The sequence below is a fragment of the Cnephaeus nilssonii genome (assembly GCF_951640355.1).
Source record: "Cnephaeus nilssonii genome assembly, chromosome: 21".
NCBI classification, from domain to species: domain Eukaryota; kingdom Metazoa; phylum Chordata; class Mammalia; order Chiroptera; family Vespertilionidae; genus Cnephaeus; species Cnephaeus nilssonii.
This window is the reverse complement of record NC_137092.1, coordinates 19,712,202-19,735,561: the sequence shown is the minus strand read 5'-3', so window position 1 is coordinate 19,735,561 and position 23,360 is coordinate 19,712,202. Positions and strand designations below refer to the sequence as shown.

The 23,360-nt window shown below is 40.8% G+C and overlaps 3 protein-coding genes across 5 annotated transcripts in view; 1 reads left to right on the top strand and 2 right to left on the bottom strand.

Annotated features, from left to right (window-relative positions):
• Nucleotides 1-9,255, bottom strand: part of TNN (tenascin N) — a 68,437-nt gene extending 59,182 nt beyond the window's left edge. For 2 of the 3 annotated variants that reach the window (XM_079760672.1, XM_079760671.1), the window contains exon 1: nt 8,751-9,255. The gene's annotated coding sequence lies outside the window, so the exon portion shown is untranslated. Of the gene's footprint in view, nt 1-874; nt 1,826-8,750 lie in introns of those variants that run through there. The other variant, XM_079760673.1, reaches the window with a different exon arrangement.
• MRPS14 (mitochondrial ribosomal protein S14) lies at nt 725-8,754 on the top strand. Its single transcript, XM_079760674.1, has 3 exons — nt 725-794; nt 2,732-2,890; nt 4,872-8,754. The coding sequence occupies exons 1-3, from the start codon at nt 750-752 to the stop codon at nt 5,052-5,054; spliced, it is 387 nt and encodes a 128-aa protein (XP_079616800.1). The 5' UTR covers nt 725-749; the 3' UTR covers nt 5,055-8,754.
• A 373-nt stretch (nt 9,256-9,628) lies between the features above and the next one.
• CACYBP (calcyclin binding protein) lies at nt 9,629-21,874 on the bottom strand. Its single transcript, XM_079760746.1, has 6 exons — nt 21,676-21,874; nt 17,086-17,305; nt 13,542-13,638; nt 13,189-13,288; nt 11,490-11,587; nt 9,629-10,165 (listed from the first exon to the last, which is right to left on the bottom strand). Exons 1-6 carry the CDS (start codon nt 21,694-21,696, stop codon nt 10,009-10,011), a joined length of 693 nt encoding a protein of 230 aa, XP_079616872.1. The 5' UTR covers nt 21,697-21,874; the 3' UTR covers nt 9,629-10,008.
• Between the last annotated feature and the right edge of the window lie 1,486 nt (nt 21,875-23,360).

Genomic DNA, 23,360 nt, shown 5'->3' with positions numbered 1-23,360 from the left:
TTAATGGGTACATAGCTTTGCAATATAAAAAGTTGGGGAGATAGATGGTGGTTATGATTGCACAACCATGTGAATGTACTTAATGCCACTGAATTGTACACTTAAAAATGAATGGGATGACCAGAAAGTTCCCTGTACTACAGACTGAAATCAGCAGTTTTTAAATGGCAAAGTTCCCCTTCCAATACAGAATATGTATGTGTGTGTGTATATATATAGACATAAATGGGAACTATATCATCGCTATCATCAACATGATCATTATCCCCATTATAATGGAAAGAGATTTACTACATCTACAGGAGGGATGACAGAGGAGTTGACAATTGTAGGTTTCTGGCGAGTAGGCCCCTAAACTGAATGGAGGATATAAGAGCAGGAGCAGGTGAGACGGAGGACTTATGGGAAGAGACTTTGGTGATAATGAATGGTAGGTGGGGGGCAGGGACTGAAGGAAAGGACTTGGGTAGGAACGAAGGCAGCTTAAGAGAATAGGTAAAGCAGGAGGAAAGGGAGCATCAGACTGCCCAATCGATATCAAAGCTGCGTTCTCGGGTTTGCAATTTGCCCAAGTACCGTTCATTACCACGGGAACGCACATTCAGTAACTAACCCCTCCATCCCAGAGGGCGCAGACCCGCCCGCCGCCACGCCACACCCACTGCGACCCAGGCCACGCCCCCTACGGCCCAGGCCCCACCCTGCGGGTGTCAATAAAGTTGCAGTGGTTTGACTTTGCAGCGAACAACATGGCGACCTCCATGCTGGGCTCACTGCTGCGGACCGTCCGGCAGGTTAGGCCCGGGTCCTAATCCCCACCCTTCCCCCTTCCTCCGGAACCCCCAAAGCCGCGGGCACCCCACTATTCTGCCACCTGTAGAGCTCGGCGCGGACCCGTCCCAGGGGTTCCCCTCCTCCGGCTTGATTCAGAGGAGGCCCGAGCTGCCGATGTAAATTCGGTATCCGTCACCGGGAAACCGACTAGCATTAAAGCTGCCGTTGTCTTGATTTATAAGTGAGTGCAGGTGGACCAGAGCAGGGGTCCGAGGGGTGAGGCCCCAGGGACCCCGTGGTTAAGAGATGAGAGCCGAGCAAAGAGACTTGAAAGGAGCTCAGCGAGGGAGGAGGAGAGCCGGGAGTGGGTGACCTGGAAGCGGGAGGTGACAATTTCAAGGAGCCGGGAGTAGTCAACTCTGCTCAAAGCTGACAGGCCAATTAAACGAAGGGCTGAGATCCGGCCGGCGTCGCTCAGTGGCTGAGCGTCGACCTATGAACCCGGAGGTCACGATTCAATTCCCGGTCAGGGCGGGTCACGGCACACGCCCGGGTTGCGTGTTTGGTCCCCAGTGTGGTGTGTGCAGGGTCAATGATTCTTTCTCATCATTAATGTTTCTCTCTCTCCCTTCCTTTCTGAAATCAAAAATACATTTAAAATAACGAAGAAGGGCTGAGAACTGGCTACCGGGGTTAGCATGGTGGAGGTTGTTGGGGTGAAAGCCTTCAAGAGAGAATGGGGAAGACAGCGGACACAAAGGAGAGACAAGTCTCTGAAGACGTTTTACTGCAAAGTGGGGCAGAAAAATGGGTCAGGAGCTAGAGTGATGAGTTAAGAGTGGGTGTTTTGTGTGTGAGTGTTTTTAACATGACAGAAGTAAAAGTATTTTTGTGGTAAAGGAAGAAATCCTGTAGAGTGAGGGAAAAAAGATGGAGAGGGGGAAATTGCTGGAGCTGTATGTACCCTTATGTAGGCAAGAGATGATGAGGTACCATTGGTCTTAGGAACATGGACAGTTCATCCTTAGTATCTTTGCTTAATAGAAATACAATGCCAACCACATACATAATTTAAAATTTTCTAGTAGCACATTAAAAGACTTTTTAAAAGATTAAGTTAATTTTTCTCCCCCAGTCGTGGGGGGAAAAAGAGCTACAGGGGAAGCTATCAGAAGGAGTCAAGCTTCAGCTAGAGCAAAAATCTGAAGGGGTTGTTAAGAGAAGAAACTGAAGAGTTAGATTTTGATGGCTGTAAGTGGAAGAGGACCCAGTGGAAGAGTTTTAGGAGATGAAGAGGAATTTTAGGAGGTGAAGAGACAGAGGGGCAGGGTAGGATGTGTACAAAACAGAAAGAAGGCCATCTTAATATATAAAGCACTGGTATAAAATAAGAAAGAACAATATAATAGAAATATGGGCAAAGAACATAAAACATTCACAGAAGAAATAGTATAGACCAATACATTTTTAAAGTGTATCATTTTAAAAGTATATTACTTTTGTAATCAGAAAAAAGTTATATAAAGAATGAAAGTTTCAAAAAAAAAAGAATGAAAGTTTTTTAAAAAAATAGAGGGTGTCCCAAAAAAATATATACACACTTTGAATAATTACAAAGGCAGTGTTTATTAAAATACATTTCAATCAAAATTGAGCTGTTAAAGTGTGTTTTTTGTGACACCCTGTAGAAACCTGTTAGGAAATGGTAGAGAGAAAGTTGATTGTAAAGAATTTAAGGGGAAAATGTTTGACCTTCCAAAACACAATTTTGGCATTGTATTAATTGCCACCATTTTGGTTTAATGTACATCCATAAAAGGTATTTATTCTGAATTAAGAAGTCTATTTAAAATTACTAAAAATAGTTGATCATAAGTAGTGACTAAAAGGACTGCAGGATGGGGACATGGCAGAGCCTGGGTCTGACTATCCCTCACTTATTCTTTATCTTTTTTAGATGGTTCCTTCATCAGCTTCAGGCCAAGTTCGAGGCTACTACGTAGACTGGAGAATGTTGCGTGATGTGAAGAGAAGGAAAATGGCCTATGAATATGCAGATGAGAGGCTACGGATTAATTCGATTAGGAAGAATACCATTTTGCCAAAATACCTTCAGGTTAGCTAATTAAGATGAGTCCCTGACCACCCAAGATCATTAACTCAAATCAGACCACTTTTGATACTGTTTGTTGTGACTCACTGTCAAAATAATTTCTGGAGAATATGATCAAATGTTCTCAGTCAATACAAATGAATAACCTCGAAACTGATTTTGGTGAGTTTCAGATTAAAGAGAATTATTCATTCCAAGCCTTTAACCATTTCATTAGGTGATGCTTAGAAAGTACTAGGGCATGCTAACCACACCAGAAATTGGGCAGTTATTTGATCTCGGGACTCCCCATCCCCTGCCCCGCCTCATTCCAGTGTCCTGAGCTTTGCTGATGCATGGGGCTGTGTTCTTCACCCAGGGCCATGCCTAGCCTACCTGTCTGAATTCCTTTACCCACCTCTGTGTGCCAAGGTGGCCTTCCACTTAGGTTTACTTTCTTATCAGACTCCTTAACTTGAATAAGAGGATGACAACCCTGTTTGGCATCCTGAAGCAGAAGGTCCTGCACCTACCTGGTGACAGATAGAATACCTGCATTCAAGAGTAGCATCCGGGGGTATAACTCAAACGCAAGGTCACTCAACTTATCAAAAGCTCAGAGTAAAAATAAAATACATTTGTAGAAGTTTGGCAGAATATATAGGCCATTAATTACTACGGATTCTTTTAAATCTTGTCTCGATTAAGCCAGATGAACAGAAAACTGAGTGTGCAGGTCCACTCATTACGGCTTTTACTGTAATGGCATTTAGGTACTTGCCTATATTTAGGGAGTAACAAGAAGTGGCCCTCTCAGCTCAGGATGTTGTGGAGGGCATTATTAATGAAGACTCCCTGGAGAAATGTGTCTGGTATAAGCAGCAATAATAGTTGTGCCGAGATTCTCTGAATTATGAGACCTGATCGTGGCCCTGTGCCTAGTAGCTTCCAAGTCAGTATTTACGTCCCAGTTCTAACCAAATTACAGGCTTTCAGAGCACATAGCTTTGTCTCATTTTCCCTTTGCCCAATTTCCTCATTGTAAACTGCCTTAAATGTGTTTGGGAACAAGGAGAGGTAGGGGAGCGTGTGTGTGTGTGTGTGTGTGTGTGTGTGTACATATTATGTACATACGTAAATAAATAATTTGCAGCTGTTCTTCAATTTCTGCCCTGTGAAACTTCATTCTTCCAATCTGGTCATTTCTCTCTTCTCCAGTTCTTCCTACAGCACTTACTGTCTGTCATTTATTGACCTAATTGTGTTGTTTTATATAATTCTAGCAACATATGTATATGCTTTTGGAGATCAGGAACTATTAATGCTTAATAATTTAATTTAGTGGCTTTCATGTGCATTTTCTCATTTATGTTCTTTTAATACATTGGAATAATTATTTTGCTTCCACCACAGTCTAGCACAGGTTCAGTCATACTTGCTACTGTAGTAATCTCTGTTTTCTACTCAACCACTTTTGCCCTAACCAGACTCACTCTCTTGCCTTGCAAATGATCTTTTAAATATGTAAATCTCATCTGATCACTCACATTTGCTTTTCGATCAGTCAGAATCTTTATTACAGATGTCAAGGCTCTGGGGGATCCTACCCTTACTCCCTCTCCAGCCTCATCTCAACCACATTTGTTCCTGTTTCAACTTTAGTCCAGAAGTTTCATACTTTCATGACTCAAAAATCGGGAAATAACCTAACTTTATACCCCAAGGAACTAGAAAAAGAAGAGCAAATTAAGCCCAAAATTAGCAGAAGAAAGAAAATAACAACGATAAAAGCAGAAATAATGAAATGGAGACCAAACACTAAAGATCAGAGCAACTACGAGCTGGTGATTTTTCTGGTCTGTTTCTACTTTGAGGTTAAGGCTCCCTACTATGTTCAGGGTTCTTTGGCCAAACTCTGGCCACATGAGTGAATCTAGCCTATTGTTTTCTTCCTCTAAGCATTGACTTCCACATGTCTGTGTAACAATATTGTGACTTCCCTTAGGAAGTGGCTGATGAAGAAATTGCTGCCCTTCCCCGGGATAGCTGTCCTGTTAGAATCAGAAATCGGTGTGTTATGACGTCCCGTCCACGTGGTGTGAAGCGGCGTTGGAGGCTTAGTCGGATCGTCTTCCGTCACTTAGCTGACCATGGGCAGATGTCTGGGGTCCAGCGAGCAATGTGGTAAACTGCCTTAGCTCCAGAACCTACTGAGCTTGCAGGGAACCAGTTCTGACAAGACAACACTCTTCTAACAGACAAAAACCTAGTTTTAACAGGCGTCCAGTATAGGAGTCTAGTCTACCTAATGTCTATTTAAATTACTTTTAAATTTTCAATGAAGAAACCTAGATGTTTCATTCTGTCAGTGAATTATCTTTCCTGTTGGACTAAATGAAACATAAGTGTTCCCAAGATGATACAGAGTAATAAAAGTATTTTCTGTGAAAATATGCTCTGTATGCTTGCCTTTTCCTTCAAATTTAATCTTCTAGCAACAACAAAAAAAGGGTTATTGTATTTAAGGGCATTATCTCAGAAAGCAGGATTTATCTTCTAGTTCATCCAAATCATTGACATGGAGTTAGCTCACCTATGGCAGGCGATCTGTAATACTGATCTGGCTTCCCTAAACTGCACAATTCACTGTTCTGTTAGTTCATTGTTAGAAAAACAGTATGTGGGAAAGTAGAGCTGATGTCTGGACTAGCTAATGCTCAATTTTTGTATGATAGCTGAATGAACAGCAGAAGCACTAAGTGTTTTCTTGTTCCATATTCAAGGGCCCTTAGAACAAAGCCCCTGAAAATCTATGCAAAGAGGAAAAGTTTTGTTGAAAGTATATAGTCTCTCTATTCATGTTTATTTCACCTGTAGCAAAAATGAGTAGAAGTAGCAGTAACAGTGTGATCAGCCCAGTGATTACAACGTGCAGAGCAGTACGGCAGCACCGACTTAATGTCGGGACAATATTCCTGGAGCCGACACCTGCACTTACATCAGGAGGCCAGGGATGCGATTCTTTGCAGAAAGAACAGTGGAAGCAAAGGCAGAAAGACATCAAACAGTGAAACTAGTCATTTCAGTGTATCAAACATGTAGTGCAAAACAAGGGCCATACCACGGAAAATGTCATACATGGCAAAGAGTTAAGACTGAATTTAAATACCAGTTATTCGAGTTTTAAGCAAAGGAATGACACCATCAGCTTGCTCTACTGCTGTGTGGTAGAGATAGCCATGAGAGGAAAAGGCTCCATACAAGATAACGGGTCAGGACAATGTCTTAATTGTTCAGGTAGACAAGTGCCTGAACTGAAGTAGTGATATTAACAAAGGAGATGATAGGACAGATCTAAGTATTATTTAGGAAAGAAAATTGGGTAAGACTTAAGAGACTGCTTATAATTAAGAAGTAAAAGGGCTCTCTGGGTTCCTGGTAAGGGTGACTAGATAGATGGTAGAAGGCAACTCCCAGATAGAAGATCTGGGGGGAAAGAATGGGTTTAGGGGAAACAAGATCTCTAAGTCCAGGTTTCAGCCATGCACTGTTTGAGAGGCCTGTATCATCCTGAAGAAGTCTACTGTGCAGGTGGATAGCAGAGTCAGGAACTTGGTGGAGATGGAGTTATGAGAGGGAATTATCAGTATACCTTGGATTCATATATCTTACAGTTTACAAACTGGAATACTCTAGCAAATCCCAACTAGAAACTAGTGTTAATCGAATTCTAACTAGAACATCACATTTGCTGATCTCTGGCATTTACTGGTAAGACATGCCCCGACTTTTTTTGTTTGGCTCAGGATCCAAGTGCAATCCACATTTGGTTGCTTTGTCTCCTTTTTCTCCATCTTTCATTTGTTGGAGGAGCCAGGTTATTTGTACTGTAGAGTGTCTAACATTGGGCTGTTTGCTTCTTCATGTGTCCTTCATTAAGGATGGCAATGGTGATATTTTAAATGCCATCCTTTTTTCTGCATTAGCTGCAATTTGTCTGTAGGAACTTTCCCTTATCAACAGTTTATTATTCTAAAATACTTTTCTTACACTAAAGACCAGATAAATGCATGATTTTCTATCAATTTTCAGAGCAAATGAATTGATGCTCTAGCAACTTCCAAAGGTAACAAATAATCTTTCACTATCCCAAACTTATAGATTTTGTTTCAATCCACTCCTGACATTATTTTGAGACTCAAATTAATCCTTCCACGGCACCTTATACTCCGATTGGGTCCTTTATCCTGTTGACTTGATACAGGATAGATGATCTTCCCTCACTTTCTAGCATAAGATAACCCAGGCTTACCTTTATATTTCCTGCCTCAGACATTTAAAAAAAATGTTATTAATCTCAGAGAGAGGAAGGTAGAAGGGGAGATAGAAACATCAATGATATGGGAGAATCATTGATTGGCTGCCTCCAGCACGCCCCACACTGGGGATCGAACCCACAACACAGGCATATGCCCTGACCGGGAATCAAACCATGACCTCTTGGTTCATGGGTTGAAGCTCAATCACTGAGCAACACCAGCCAGGCACAGTTTTTTTGTGTCCTGGGTCCTGTTAGTAGGAATTGGTGTGTAGAGACCACATCTGAGTACTTGGGGTGCTGCTCATTACCACTGAATTCTGAATTGTCATTGCTGTAAGCTTTTAGGCTCTTTTGGTGGGACTTGCAAAGAAATGGATTTTTCAAGATAAAAATGGTTTTTATTGATTTAATACTTAATAAAAATCTTAGCTCCTCATGGTATCAGTCTAGTTTCACTATCTCACTAGTGATGGACAGTCAAAATACCATGTTCTAAAGTCATTTGAAAGTAACATGCATTTATAACTTGACATGCATTAGGTGTTTTTCCCTAAATTTTAGGGTTATTTTTTATGTAGCTTTTAAATTCAATTTTTGATGGTTCTAAAGCCAAAACTAAAGAAAATGGTACAGTCACAGAAATACTGCTTCCATCTTGTCTCTCCTTTCTCATTGCTTACTGTTTTTATTACTTTGGGCTTACTCTTCCAGTTTCTTTTTGAAATACAAGCAAATACATGTATGTGTGTGCATTCACATTTCCACCCATTTGAAAACTAAGGCAGGTAAGTACTAGTACACCACAAACGGCATTCTGCACTTTGCCTTTCCATTTACTGTATGCTGGTAATTATTCAATACACCAGTGTACAGAAATAATCATTTCTTTTTGTGACTCTAAGTACTCCCCGTGTGAATGTACCATTGTTTATTCAGCTAGACATCTATTAGTTGACATATGGGTGTTTCCAATCTTTTGCACCTATCATTCCAAATTCTGGCCAGTTGCCTTGGGGAAAGAGCCTAGAATTCTGAGCCAGGTGATAAATGCACTGTCCTTCTACATGTTTTAACCTTCTCATCGTTTTGATTCCATTCCCATATATGAATTTCCCCATACCCTCAACAATCAGTATGCTCAACTTTGGGTTTTCCCAATAAAAGGTAAAAAATTATTTTTAAATTTCTCTTCTGAACAAGGTGGGCATCTTTTTATGTTAAAGTTCACTTACATTTCTTTTTTTGTGAACAATTTCTTAATTTTGGAATCTTCTTGACACATCATGTATTTTTTATTGTGGGATTTTTTTTGGCTATGTAAACATTTATTATGTAGTTAAAATTAACCAATATTTAGCCTTATTACTTCTAAATTTTAAGTCACATAGTGTAGGTTTCCCTCACTCTTGGGTAATAATGGAGTTCTATCCACGTCCTCTAGTGCTCACATGGCTTCACATATATATTACTTTCATCTGTTTGTAATGTATACATATCGTTATTTTTGGTTATCTCAATAAAAGCCCATCTCTGCCCCTTGTTGAAATGCTACTAGAGGCATACCTTGGAGATATTGCAGGTGCAGTTCCAGACCACTGAAATAAATTGAGTATCGCAATAAAGCGAGTTGTAATCTTTTTGCTGGTGGAGGGTCTTGCCTTCAATTTGTAAATAATGCAACACCTGTGAAGCGCAATAAAGTGAAGCTCAATACAACTTCTGCCTTGGGTCTTTTTCTATTCTGTTCCATTGGTCTGTTTATTCATGTGTCAACATCACAGCTTTAATTATAGTTTTACTAATATGTTAAGTAGTAGTAACTAGCCTATATATAGGTTGTTTATTAATTTTAAATGCTACCTAACAAACTTTATTCTACCACTGGTACCAAATTTTCTCATTATAGTAGTCTTGGCTAATCTCCTCTTGGATTTCTCCTCTATGTGTTAGTTTTCTCTTATACCTCAGTTGCATTGGAAAATACCTCCAATATAACATAGTTATGGAGATCATAGGTTTTTTGCTCTTCCTCTTGTTTTTAGGAGCAGCAATTCCCTCTAAAATAAACAATTTCTCCCCCAAAGCCCAACTTTTCCTGGAAAAACAGATATTAAAGATATTCCACTGAATAAAAAAACCTAACTTCACTGAAAATAGAAGAGATGGATTTTTACATCTGTTTTTAGCTTATGGTTATTGTTTTTTGTAAGCTATCTGATCAGTGGCAAAACTTACTAATTGGTACTATACAAAGATATTTATCTATTCTTGTCAAAATCAGATTTAGTTTCAATTTATTCATAAACTGTATCTAAACCTAGAGAAGAACATTTGTGATTGGATCATTAGGACATTGTAATGCATGGTATATGTATTAAGCTGCTAACAGAAAAGAAAGAAATGTCCCTATAGCAACCTTGAAGCATGGATACGAATTTGCATTTTCTGAAAAAATTCAAGTTTTATTTACGTATTCTTACATTGGTGAGAACTGATGTCAAGAACTTAACAAGCAGTAACATTTTTTTCCCTACCTCTTAGCTGAACAAAAATACACACAATATGGCATTTTCATTAGGCAAGACTTGCAAATATTAAAATGCAAATATTAAAATGACCAGTTTACTAAGGAAACCATCTTTAGAGGAACTGTTTAATAAGCATATTTTATTTAAATAAACCCTCCAGTAGGAGAATTCATTGCCTTTACTTAGAAGAAGGCTCTGTAAAATTATCTGTTAAATTTATCTGCAGCTCACCAACATGTCCTTATTGGAAACATCACTTTCCACATCACAATTCCAGAAAGAACTTTAAAGTCTCAAAATTCTGTCTCTCCTTTGGCTTGCTTCTCTCTTGATTGTACCCAGGCTTTATTAATGGTTCGCTTCATATCATCATCTCCATCTTCATAAATTTTCTTTAGAACATTCATCAGTCCCTCACTAGGATCTGTTTCAGTGTCATAGGAGGGCTTTCTGTTAAAAAGAAAACGTAATAATTAAGAAATATCTATATATACATCTAAAAATTATGTGTGTGTATACACAAATGATCCCATTTACTGACAAATTTTATATGCATGATTGATTACTAAGTATGGGAAGATACAAATCAGGTTAACATTTATAGCAAGTGGAGGAGTGGAGGTAAGGGGAAGATATTGAGTATCTAAAGATATTCACAATTAATACAGCATATAACAAATTCATCTTAATTAAAACAATATACACCCATACATTATGTTTCTGGTTGTAGCAAAGAGGGGTCATCAAAATGGCTAGGGGTTTTCTTGGGACAGTGGGATTTTAGTTAATTTTTAGCAGAAGAAGTACGTAAATAAGCATTTACTTTTCTGAACTGTCTTAATTTTTTTTTAAAGCATGTTTCCTCATATTATTTGAAAAAATATTTCGAGAGAAAAACACAAACATACATTACACATGTACAGACACTGAATTTCATATTTTTTAATTAGAAAAGCCCTCCTCTTAAGCCTGAGATATATGGGTATGGGCCTGTGCCTGGCAGTAAAAACAACAGTTCTTAATGTAGGCAATACCCTTCGTGCAATCAATGTTCAACCTAGGCCAATTAACTTCATATTTAATTCTTTACTCACCGCATTTATTAAGTGCCAGGTTATATACTGGACACTGGAGATAAACAGTAAGACAGGGTTCTGTACTCAGGTAATTCACTCTAGATTTAAAAATCAGTTCCATAGAGTGTGCCCAACTCTAGTCAACCACATACCAAATGCATGCTGACTATCAGAGTGAGACAAAGGTAGAAAGCTAACTGACTCCATGTAGTACATTACCAATACAGAGGAATGTGTGACCTAAAATGGAAGTGTCCTTGAATAAATATTTTTTAGAATAGCATTAAAGTGGGATAAAAATATTCTATCTTTTCCACCCTACATCAGTGACAATAAAACTCCATAACTACATTACCAGAAACTTCTATGGAACTCAAAAACCACAGGCTGTCTGGGTCTCTCTGGAACTACTAAAATGAAATCTCTGGGAATGGGCACCATATCTAGAGAAGCACTATTGGTCCGGGGTTAAGAACCAGCACAAAAGAGCCAACCAAATGCAACATGCTGGACACTTCCAGTAGGTTCTGATAGTTGGAGCATATGTTAAGATAATTGGGTTAGTTAGTGGACACTGAGAAGTAAGTGGTCAAATCACAGACTATACAACTCTATTATCTATAAAGGCAAACTATTAAAAATCTATAATCCCAGCAAAGAATACATTAAAATTCTTAAGAAAATGAAAATGAACTCACTCTTTCTCTTTGCACTCTTTTTCAACCTGAGTCAGGTAGTCCCACCGTGTGTTTTCCGCTTTCTTTCTACATAAGATTATAACTGTATCTGTCTTGACCTAGAATACACGGAGATACGCATGAATGTTTAGAAGACAATTATTTATTCACTAATCATTACTTTAATGTGTAGGACCTGTTTTAGGAACTAGTAATACCTTTATGAATAGAGGTCAGAGTCTGAACAATCATGGAAGAGAAAGACCACAACAGGGAAAATTAGAGTACTGTCGAATACTAAGTGCTCTCAAGACAAAGAGGGTGTTAATGGGAGCTGGGGAAGAACCTTCATCAGGAAGCGCTCTCCAAGATCCAGGAGAAAGAGTCTTCGAGGCAATTGGCACAGCAAGGATAAGGGCTCCAAGATGGGATGATTTTGGTGTGTTTAAATAAAAAGAAAAAAGGAGTGGCTGGATTTTGGTGAAGCGTGGAGTAACATAGTAAGAGGGGTCAGAGACAGGCAGAAAATCCAATCATATAAGGCAGTATCACTGAGTCTGGAAGGTAATAAGAAAACAGGACGAGTTAGAGTATACAACTCTTTCAACAATGATCCATGTAACTCCTGGGACAGGAGTCCTTTGAGTATCCTTCAACTACGGAATTAGCTGATGAAAAGTGAGCAGTGAGACACAAGCTAATCAATAAATTATATTCCAGTATTACCTTTAAGCTGCTACATAATTCTATGTATAGATGGCAGAATGACACATCTATATACCAGATGCATTAAACCTCATTTATTTAAATCAGGTAGAAAGGAGGGATTATCTGAATTAGTGAATAACAGATTTTGAAAAGATAGTTTATTTTTTAAAATACATATTTAGTTGAGAGGGAGAGGGAGAGAGAGATGGAAACATCAATGATAAGAAAGGAATCATTGATCAACTGCCTCCTGCACGCACCACATTGGGGATCAAGCCCACAACCACGGCATGTGCCCTGACCAGGAATCGAACCGTGATCTCCTGGTACATATGTTGACGCTCAACCACTGAGTAAGACTGGCTAGACAAGACAGTTTATTTTTATAGCTTCTAACTCCAACTAGGCTAAGTATTTAAGTCCTTTTTTGTATCAAAACCCATAAAGCTTCTAATAATAGCTACTATTAATTTAAACACTTTATGTATATTTCATTTCATATATAATTTCAGCTTTGTGAGATAAATTATTCTATAGTACAATTGCGGAAACTGAGACAAGAAGTTATTAAATGACCTGCCACAAAAGGTCACAACCAATAAGTGGCAAGACTGGCATTAAAATTCAAGTCCCACTGTTAACCATTTTAAAAGCAGTCCTCTCCAGAATTTAATGCAACATTCCTATAACAATCTTTTTTTTTTTTTTCCTGGAGCAGGGCTTGGCAAACTTTTTCTGTAAAGGGCCAGAGAGTAAATGTTTTAGGCTTTGTGGGCCACATGATCTGCTGTAGCTACTTAATTCTGCCGTCATAGCATAAAAGCAGTCACACATACAATACACAAACAAGTGTGGCTGCGTTCAAACAAAACTGTACTTACAAAATAAGCAACATGCTGTAGTTTGCTGACTTCTGTTATACAGGATTAATTAATTCTACTTCATCTCAATTCTAAATTGGCCAGGTACAATTTAATGAGATTTCACAATATGACAAAAAAAGCAGACTTACTTTTTTTGAACTACCTTCCACAGAGATGGGTTTCAAAAGATTGTTCACAATCATGGAGTAATTCTTCCCATTTAGATTCTTTACCAAAAGATCAAATGACCTACAACATAATAACAAACACATTATCTTTCTGGTTCTATGAAAGGTGCTGTCTAGTTCCTGTGGAAATAAGCCACAGTTGAGCATCTGGCCATCCCAGAGAAGATTCACCCCTTCAAACAGGTGTGTAGGACAATTAATTCTAAATTTAAGCAGAATTTTAGATACTGTAAAAGAAAAAGAAAAAAAAAAGAGGCCATAACTAAGTAATCGCTGACTTACAGCTCACTGTCTTCCCCATAATGGGAACTCACCTCTCTGTGAAGTGCACCTGCACATTCTCCATGGGGACTTGCTGGACTCCAGTTAAGGTAATATAGATTTTCACAAACTTATCTGACTGATCCCATCCTAGTAACAAAAATAACAAAAAAAGACATGAGTGAAGTCTGACACTATCTTTAAAACAGTAAGTGCATATGGCTTATAATAAAATGAAGTAAAATGGAAATCTAGTAATAGAAACATGAAAAAATTGAAATATAAATATTTTTCTAGATGGAGAAGAGCTTCAAAGAAGTTAAGTAATCTACCCAAAATTAGGCATTTAGCCAGTGGTAGAACTTGGATTCAAATCCATGTTTACTGAACACAAAGCCCATGTTCTTTCTATTCCTCAAAATAAAGTATCCTCACCAGAGGATACTTTTCCATTGATTTTTAGAGAGTGGAAGAGAGAGGGAAATACAGAAAGAAATATTGATGTGAGAGAAACACATCGATTGGCTGCCTCTTGCACGAGCCCTGACCAGGGCCAGGCTAGGGAGGAGCTTGCAACCAAGGTACATGCCCTTGACCAGAATTGAACCTGGGACCTTTCAGTCCGAAGGCGGACAGCTCTATCCACTGAGCCAAACCGGCTAGGGACTTAAGTATATTATTTAATAGTAGTTCATTTCCCCTATTTATGGAAATAATTTTGTCCTATCCCTAAATATTAGTATTCTCCACTAAGCTGGATTACTAAACATCAGTATTAATTCCATAATCATTTCTACTTATCTAAGCAGTTCAACAAATACAACCAATCATAGCTTCCTCAATTCCCTTCTCTGACAAAGTAGAGTCTGATTCACCCAAATCTGCTAATTTGACTAACCTAACATTTACTGCATGCCATTTCAGTATACACTATCAAACTACTGGCATTATAATCTAGATGATTTGTCAACACAAAAAATATACAAACATCACATAAAAGCCTATTAAGTATGTTTATTGTATATAATATATAATATATATATCCCTCACACTTCCTCAGTTTGTCCTATAGAATGAAATATAGTGTCAATTTTTTAAAAAGTCCTACAGAGTCCTATAGAACTTCACATATCATTATAGATATATATAGAACTTCTCTTATCATTCATTTAATCCATCCTTCACATTAAGTTTCTCCCTAAACACAAATGTAGGTTCTTCCTTAATGTGCCATAACCCTACCACCTTCAGACCATTTTCCTGTATCAATCAACTAAATACATAGCATAACTCCTATAGTACATCTCTTAAGCACGACACACATTGCTTTTCACTACGACAATACTCAAAATACATGGTTTGAGCCCGGCCAATGTGGTTCAGTGGTTGTCGGCCTATGAACCAGGAAGTCATGGTTTGATTCTTGGTCAGGGCACATGCCAGTGTGGGGCATGCAGAAGGAACCTGAGCAATGATTCTCTCATCGATATTTCTATCTCCCCACCCCCTTCCTCTCCGAAATCAATAAAAAAATATATCTTTAAAAAAATACATGATCTGATGCCTTTAATGTTTCTATCCATGTCATTTGTTCATGAAATTCCCTTTCTTTTTTTCACACTTGCTGAATGCACCCTTCAAACTCAAATGTCTCTTCTACAAGTAGAATCATTTCATTAGCTGCATTCCCATAATTTATAAATTTATTAAGTACTTACTATGTGCTTATCTTATGAGCAAAAAGAAACATAAGGCTGTCCCTGCCTTCATAATAATTCATCAATCAGATTTAAGTTGTACTGCTTACAAAACAAAAAAAGTTACGATCTAATGAGGACAAATGGTATTGTTAGATTTTTGTGGTATTCGTTTTATCTATGTCCCAAGCACCATAAGCAGGGTCTGGGTCTTTGTCATTGTTATCCGTCTGATACCACTGTAATTAGCTAGTTATTAATAACTAGTAGCCCGGCCTGCACCCTCTCCAATCTGGGACCCCTTGGGGGATGTCTGACTGCCGGTTTAGGCCCGATCCCACATCGGGCCTAAACCGGCACTCGGACATCCCTCTCGCAATCTGGGACTACTGGCTCCTAATCACTCACCTGCCTGCCTGCCTGATTGTCCCTAACCACTCTGCCTGCCGGCCTGCTTGCCCCCAACTGCCTCCCCCTTGCTGGCCTGATCGCCCCCAACTGCCCCCCTCCCCTGCTGGCCTGATTGCCCCAACTGCCCCCCACTGCCAGCCTGCTCACCCTCAACTGTTCCCCCTGCTGGCCTGCTCACCCCCAACTGCCCCCCATGCTGGCCTGATCACCCCCAACTGTCCCCACCCCCCCCCCCACTGGCCTGATCACCCACAACTGCCCTCCCCTCCTGGCCTGATTGCCTCTAACTGCCTCGGCCTCAGCCCTGCCACCATGGCTTTGTCCGGAAGGACGTCCAGAAGGTCTCCCGGTCTAGTTAGCATATTGCCCTTTTATTAGTATAGATAAGAAAGGAATAAAGTGAAGGCCACACATTATTAGCATGGTGGCCTTCACCAGGAAGCTGCACTTTCACATTCCCCAGCGAACTACTGGCCCAATCCCTGCAAAACACTGGAGAAAGGGGTCTAACAAAGGGAAGAGGTACAGAAAAGTTGGGGGTGAATTTGGGAAGGTACCTGCCTACTGATCTAACCTGGGGAACCATGGATTGGCTAAAGGGGGCAGGGCCTATGCAAGCTCATGAAAATTTGGGAATACATAATCCCCCAAAGGAGCTTGCCCCCCAAACAAAGGAGCTTGCTCTCTTGGTGCTCTTGGCTCATTGGGCTCTCTTGCATTCGCCCATGTTCCCTCCACAGCCACATGGCCCTGCAGACCCCACACACAATAGATTGATGGACTGCAACTGGAAACACAAGCCAACCTAGCTCAATGCTGGACTGGACACTGCTCCAACATGAAACGAAAACTCTAGGCAACAGCTTTGATCCAAGCTCTGCTGAAGCCACAGCTACACTGCTATGGCAGGACAAAGAGAAATGGGACCTGGAAACTCAGGGGTATATAATTCCACAGAAATAAAGCTTTCTACAGTCCTTTACCCTCCAGTGCAAGTATCAGAAAATTCTTTTTCTCAGGACATCGCAAGCCTACTCCCACCAACAACCAGTAGGGACAAGGAGTGCTCCCACCAATAACATGTCCACAAGTCCAAGCACAACAGTGGCACACAGGTGCTCAAAAATGTTTCTTAAATTTAACTAGATTTCTTTCCTCAATTAATATTGGTGGTTGTCAAAATGAAATGCAAAACAGGATGAAAATCAAAATAAAAAGCTTTGTTCCATATATACCGAGTAGGTTCTTTCTTGTTGCTATTCATCATTGTACTCAATCAGCTTGCTCTGGTAATAGCTTCTAGAATGTATCCTTATCCTATCCTTTTTCATCTCTTAAAAAGCATCTTATTAAATAAGTGATGTATTCAAACCACCAAAACAAACACTCAAAACTATTTTTAAAATTAAGTTTGTTATGTTAGTTGGTCACTACTGAGGATCAGTTGCTCACAGGCAAAAAGAGCTGGATGTAGGGGAGCGCGTCATACCATAATTGCTGATTTTCACTGTATATCCCGTTGTAATGGGAGCAACCACTGCAGCTGGTTTTTCATTGTCAAGAAGTTCTGCTTTCCTTGGTGACTTCTGCTGCGTCTTGTTCTTGACTTCGGTCTCAATCTTGGATTTTTCAGCTATAAGAGCATCACGTACTCTCTTCCTAGTGGCCTTTTCTAGCAGCACCTTCACCTCTTCAAGATCTTTCTGTAGCTGTGTTAAAGTAAAAGATAAGTTAGCTATGATAAGATAAAAGCTTGCTATTATGGCCTATTGGTCATTTCAGTTTACTGAAATAAGAACTAAGAATTAAGGAGGTTCATTTAAATTTTCTCAGGTTGGGTAGTAACTTGAATTCTTTCCTCCAGCCTATTTTAAATAAAAAATGGAAACTTAACAATCTTGTAATAACAATAGGTAATCAAGCCTAAATTTTCCAGTGTGGTAGACTGTTATCTGCCTTTGTTGAACATTTTCTTAAAATATATTTTTATTGATTTCAGAGAGGAAGAGAGAGACAGAAACATCAATGATGAGAAAGATTCATTAATCGGCTGCCTCCTGCACACCCCCCACTGGAGATCGAGCCCACAACCCAGGCATGTGCCCTTGACCGGAACCGAACCAGGACCCTTCAGTCCGCAGGCCTATGCTCCATTCCCTGACCAAATAGGCTAGGGCTGTTGTAGAACATTATATTTACAAGATCCTTCTGTGATTTAAATTGAGATGAAGAAATCTTTTTTTTTTTTTTTTTAAGAAAAGGAGTTCATAGATTCCCTTATAACATGCAGTTCTAGTCATCAGGAATTTAAAAATTTGGAATTTTAAAAATATTAAAGTAAAAGGATGAGGGAATACATGATGAGTGGTGAAATGCTCCAGTAACTTCACTGAGGTCATCTAACTCTGTCAGGGATTGTTCTTCACTGATATTCCTTCACCAAATACCTAAATAGTACACATTAAAAAGTTTGAATTTTTAAGACAAAAGATAAAGAAAATGTATCTCTGCTTTTAAGAAAAAGTCTTGTTCTGAAGCTCCAGGCTTATACTTATGATTGAAAGTCTGGGACTTGGCTGCACAATAGAGAGAAAAAGCCTGAGCAAACAACCCAACATACTCCTGATCATTATAAAAGCCACCTGCTGTTCTTTCCTCATGCCAGTACCTCGCCTACTGAAGTCTACTTTCTAGAGGTAGAGCCAAGAGTTTTTTAAGTTTGAGAGTTAAGAAACTGTTAGAAAATTAATGGGCTTAAAAAATATTTTCCCAGTTATCCTCTGACACATTACAAATAAGGAATTTGTTTTTCTTAAAATAATTTTACATTCTGGCTGATACTAGCAATTTGATAAGAGGATACTTACATTATATCCTGAAAACATATAAAAAGCTCAATATAAACATCTTTAAATAACTCAGTATAATATCTGAAGTAGAGTTTAGGAGTCCTAATGTTTCTCAAGTCTTATAAAAATGCAGTGACAGAAAAATGAATGCTTTCTTTTATCCAACTCTTTTATTATCTCATTTAACTCAGATGCCCTTGCTTCACCATCTATAACTGATAATGGTATAAAAAGTCCAACTGTGCCGTCTCCTGTCCATGCTCACGACCCCAAAATTCATATTACTAAGACAAAAAAATTGCAAGCTCATCTTGGGAGCATAACACCAAGATGTTTTAGTTCAAAGCAAACCAATCTTTTTTTTTTATTATAATGGCTTAAATTTTTCATATGATTCTAATACCAATATGATAAAAATGTTGAAATAAAAATTAGTTTATGTCCCTAGAGTAAGAATTTAGTTTAAAAAAGGTATCAAACATGGGGTTTTACTTCTTGATTAGAATAGGAATCCTTTTTTGAGCAGACCCTGAAAAGAACTCTGAGAATTAACGGATTCCCAGGCCCTTTATAGCCAGTTTTGGCTCTCAAGTGCTACAAACTACAAACATGAGGTATATCCACTGTAAGTCTGAAACAACTTCAAGCAGGCCTTTATGGTATTCCTCAATTGTTCTGTTCCCTGCAGTCCTGAAACCAGTAAAAGCCTTTCCTGCACACATACTTTAAGGTGCCTTAGATGGAGCAGCTTCTCATCTAATTTACCTTGGCATTCACTTGCTTTTCTTATGCAAAAATCACATATCCCTTTTATACCCACCCATAAACACATTCAAATTTACCTTCTAATCTAGTTCCAAATTCTACACTATAAGGCATTAAAATCAAAGTGCCTCCAAATGGGGAAAGGAATGAAAAGACATTTCTCAAAAAGTATACAAATGGCATAACCACTAAGCACATGAGAAGATGCTCAGCTTCATTCATTAGTCATTAAGGAAATGCACATCAGAACCACAATGAAATACCACTTCATACCCACCAAGATGGCTAATGTCAACAACAAAAACGACTCAGGAAATAACAAGGGAATCTTCAGACATTGCTTGTGGGAATGTAAAATGGTACAGCCACTTTGGGAAGGAGTTTGGCAATTTCTCAGAGTTACCGGTAGTTACCATATGATGCTGCAATTCCATTCTTAGGTATACACTTAAGAAAACTGAAAACCTATGTCCGCATAAAAAGTAGTTCACACGTATTCATAGCAGCGTTGTTCCTAACAATCAAAAAGTAGGAATAATTCAGATGTCCATCAATTGATTAACTGATAAACAAAATGTGGTGTATCCATATAATAGACTATTATTGAGTCATAAAAAGGAATACAAGCTCCATCATGGATGAACTTGCAAACACTATGCTAAGTGAAAAGGAACCAAAAGGCAAAAGGCCACATACTGTAAGCTCCTATTTATATGCAATGCCCAGAACAGGCAAATCCATAAAGACAGAACTGGATTGGTGGTTGCTGGCGGAGGAAGAATGGGAGTGACTTTTTAATGGACCCCTACTAGGTTTCTTTTGGGGTGTGATGAAAATGTTCTGGAATTGGCAGTGATGGTTTCACAACACTGTGAATATACTAAAATGAACTGATTTGTATGCTTTAAATTGGTTAAAAACAGTGCATTTTATCTGGGACAAAACATCCTCCCCCAAACATTCCTGAGTGTTTAAGTACCTCAACTGAGAAAGCCCCTTGGTCCTGGCAGGGTAGCTCAGTTGGTTAGAGCATCAGGCAGATGTGCCAAGGTTTCAAGTTCCATCCGGGGTCAGGGCACACACAAGAATCAACCAATGAATGCATAAATAAGTGGAACAACAAATTGATGTTTCTCTCTCCCTCCCTAAAAATCAATCAATAATTTATTTATTATTATTTTTTTTTAAGAGCCCTGGCCAGGCAGCTCAGTTGGTTAGAGCATCATCCTGATAGCCAAGGTTTCCATTTAGATCCCAGGTCAGGGCACATACAGGTATCAACCAATGAATGCATAAGTCAGTGGAACAACAAATTGCTATTTCTCTCCCTCTCTCCCTTCCTCTCTCCCTGTCTCTCCCCTTTTTCTCCCCCCTCCCCAAACAAACAAACAAACAAACAAAAAGCAAGTCCCTTACTTCGAAGAGGATGAATACTGAGCTATCCTTATGTTATGACGGTGAAGTCACTTCAGAGATTATTTCCTCAGGGCACACAGTACCCCAAGGCCTATCTTTCACCCATAACGTAAATTTGTGGCAAATTATCCAGAATAATACTTAAAACTTTTTCTTTACTTAAACCAGAATGAGACTTTGGTTTAAATAAAGAAAAAAAGTCAAATCTGAGATTCCCCAGACCTGTTCCTATTGAGGAAAAGATTTCCAGGAAACAAATCTAGACACCCAACACTTCACTGTGCTACTGACATTCTAATTAGACCAGGAAAAGAGCAACCCAAATATTATCGGTCCCAGTTGGCAATTGCCAAACTAAGTCTCCAAAAGAGGCCGCTTCGGTGCAGAGTTTAGAGAACGGAGGAGAGAACAGGTCTAGTCCCCGCTAGTGGTGACAACTACCTTCCCAAACAGCAGATGGCTAGCCGCCCAGCACCGTTTAAACAGAACTATTCCTTGGTCTCCATAGCCCCCTGACAGGAGCACTAACTGCTACGGCTCAAGAGAAGCACAACCGTGCCGCCAAAACGGGGCTACTCGCGCGTGCGGAGAAAACAGGACCGAGAATTCGAGGGCTGGGACCGAAGACTTCTCACCTGCCCACCGCCTTCCACGCAGGAGGGACACTCGGTGTTCGCGACCGGCCCTCATTTAAGGAAGCGTCACGTCCCCGGGCTACAATAGCGGGCGCCGAAAGGGCCCGGGGCAAACATGAAGGTGACCAGCCGCTCGTTCCACCACCCGCACTACCTGAGGCCGAGGAGCCCGACACACCCCGCTCACCCGCACCGCGCGCGGGGAGAGAGCCGGCCCGGCCATCGGCAACTTTCCCGCAGGGGCAGCTCGGCACCAGGGGCCGCTGCAGGGATGAGGCCGGGGAAGCGCGGGGACCCGACGGCGCAGGAAGCTGCCAGGGGGGGCGGCCGCAGGGCAGTCAGCACGGGAAACAGGGTGGTGGGGGGCCAGCGACCGCGACCGGGCGACTGAGGAAGATGAGGCGGGACCCTTACCTCCTCCACAGCTGAAGCCATGGTCGGGCTGGGTAGGCAAGGCACGAGCTGCAGCCCCGCGGGGGAAAGAACAGGAAACGCCGCACCCACGCGACTCGCAGCGCCCGCAGCCCTGCGACGACCCTGACTGACCCTGCACCACACCGCGGACCGCCTACCGCACGCGGCGCCTCTGGAACCTTCGCGAGTCCGGCGTCACAGCCCCCAGCACCGCCCTCCTCTCTCAGCCCCGCCCCGCCGGACCTGGCTCCGCCCCTCCTGCCCGCCGAGCCTCCTAGCGACGCTGAACTCTCGCGAGAAGTGTAACGCCACTTCCTCTCCGCCAGCACGACTCTACGTTAGTACGTAAGCCTTGTTTGCCCCGGCTGCGCAGTCGCAACTCGGAACCTTACCCCAACCCGGAAGGAACGTATCGGTCTTCGAGATCCGAGTCGAAAGTTGACTAGAGAGGCGGCTGCTTCCGTCTCCTCTAGGACAGCGGAGCAACTAGGCAGCCATCTTGTCTGAGGCTAACCTGTGAGCCTCTGCGAGAAGTGGACACAAAAGGGAAAAGGGGCAGCCTATTTATGTTGTTAAAACGGGTGAGAACGAGGAGTTAACTGTAGAGAACCCTGAAGAGAACAGTTATTTTCAGTGGGTTATGGCATCAGCGACGTGGTTGCGTCATCAGGGACCAATGGGGTTGTGTTGGGCACGTGACGGCGCGGCCAGGGTTAAGGCTACTAATACTAGGCGCCACACTCTATGGCCTTAAATACGCTCTCTACTTTCCCTGTGGTTTGTGGAAGCCCTTCCAGGGTGCCCGCGCCCCCTCGACCCCGCCACTGACCATTCTGCCAGTCGCCAGTTCTCACCCGGGTGTGGATTCTGGGACTGTATTCCGCTCTGCTGGCTCCAGCCTCTCAGTAAAAGCCCTGAAGAAACCAACCCACTTGTCAGGTGTTTTAGCCTCTGACAGCCTCAAAACATCTGCAGCACGTTTGAGAGCGTAACCACGAACCACTGAGAAGTCCGATAGACCGCAGTCACTCGCCCGAGGTAGTGATTAGAATCAGCAAGTCAGAGAAGAAAAAAGCTTTTAGTAAGATGCAGGTTGATCCTTATCCTAGCAAACAAACGGGAGTACAATTCAAAAGCAAATGCATGAATTTCACAAACGTGAAATGAAGTCTAAAAACAATAAAACTAGCCTAAGGTGTTATAAAAATCAGGATAGTCTTACATGCATAGCCCATGGGCACGGACAATAAATAGTGTGGTGAAGGGTTGGGGTGGGGCAGGGGCAGGGTGGAGGGGGGCAAAGGGAGGGGGTGAGGAACATCTGTAATACTGTCAACAATAAGTCTCTTGTCCCAATGCCTCTTCAGGCCCCGTTTGGCCTTTGGTATCTACAATACAATAAAATAAGTCCCTATTTCCTTTTAATTGTCTTATTGTTAAGCTAGCTTGAGAGTTTCTGTTACTTGCAACCAAGGAATCTCTAGAGAGAGGAAAATAGGGCCCTTGGCAGTTCTGCTGTACAGGACATCCTGCAGGTAGAGCCTGGAACAAGTTCCTGTGTATTTTTTCTTTCTAAGCTGACTGGAGTCCATTGTCTAATAAGAAGTGCTACATAAACACTGGGTTCCGATGATTCAGAATAAAATCAACTAGAAGAAAACAGAAAAGACCGATATGGACTCGGG

What these genes read in the sequence shown, in the direction of transcription:
- CACYBP (XM_079760746.1), bottom strand. Translation starts at nt 21,696, where the DNA reads ATGGCTTCAGCTGTGGAGGAG. An exon ending in TGGCTTCAGCTGTGGAGGAG is followed by an intron (nt 17,306 to 21,675) that starts GTAAGGGTCCCG and finishes ACTTTAACACAG; the next exon opens with CTACAGAAAGATCTTGAAGA. An exon ending in CAGGTGCACTTCACAGAGAG is followed by an intron (nt 13,289 to 13,541) that starts GTGAGTTCCCAT and finishes ATTATGTTGTAG; the next exon opens with GTCATTTGATCTTTTGGTAA.
- MRPS14 (XM_079760674.1), top strand. Translation starts at nt 750, where the DNA reads ATGGCGACCTCCATGCTGGGCTCACTGCTGCGGACCGTCCGGCAG. An exon ending in TGCTGCGGACCGTCCGGCAG is followed by an intron (nt 795 to 2,731) that starts GTTAGGCCCGGG and finishes TATCTTTTTTAG; the next exon opens with ATGGTTCCTTCATCAGCTTC. An exon ending in TTTTGCCAAAATACCTTCAG is followed by an intron (nt 2,891 to 4,871) that starts GTTAGCTAATTA and finishes GACTTCCCTTAG; the next exon opens with GAAGTGGCTGATGAAGAAAT.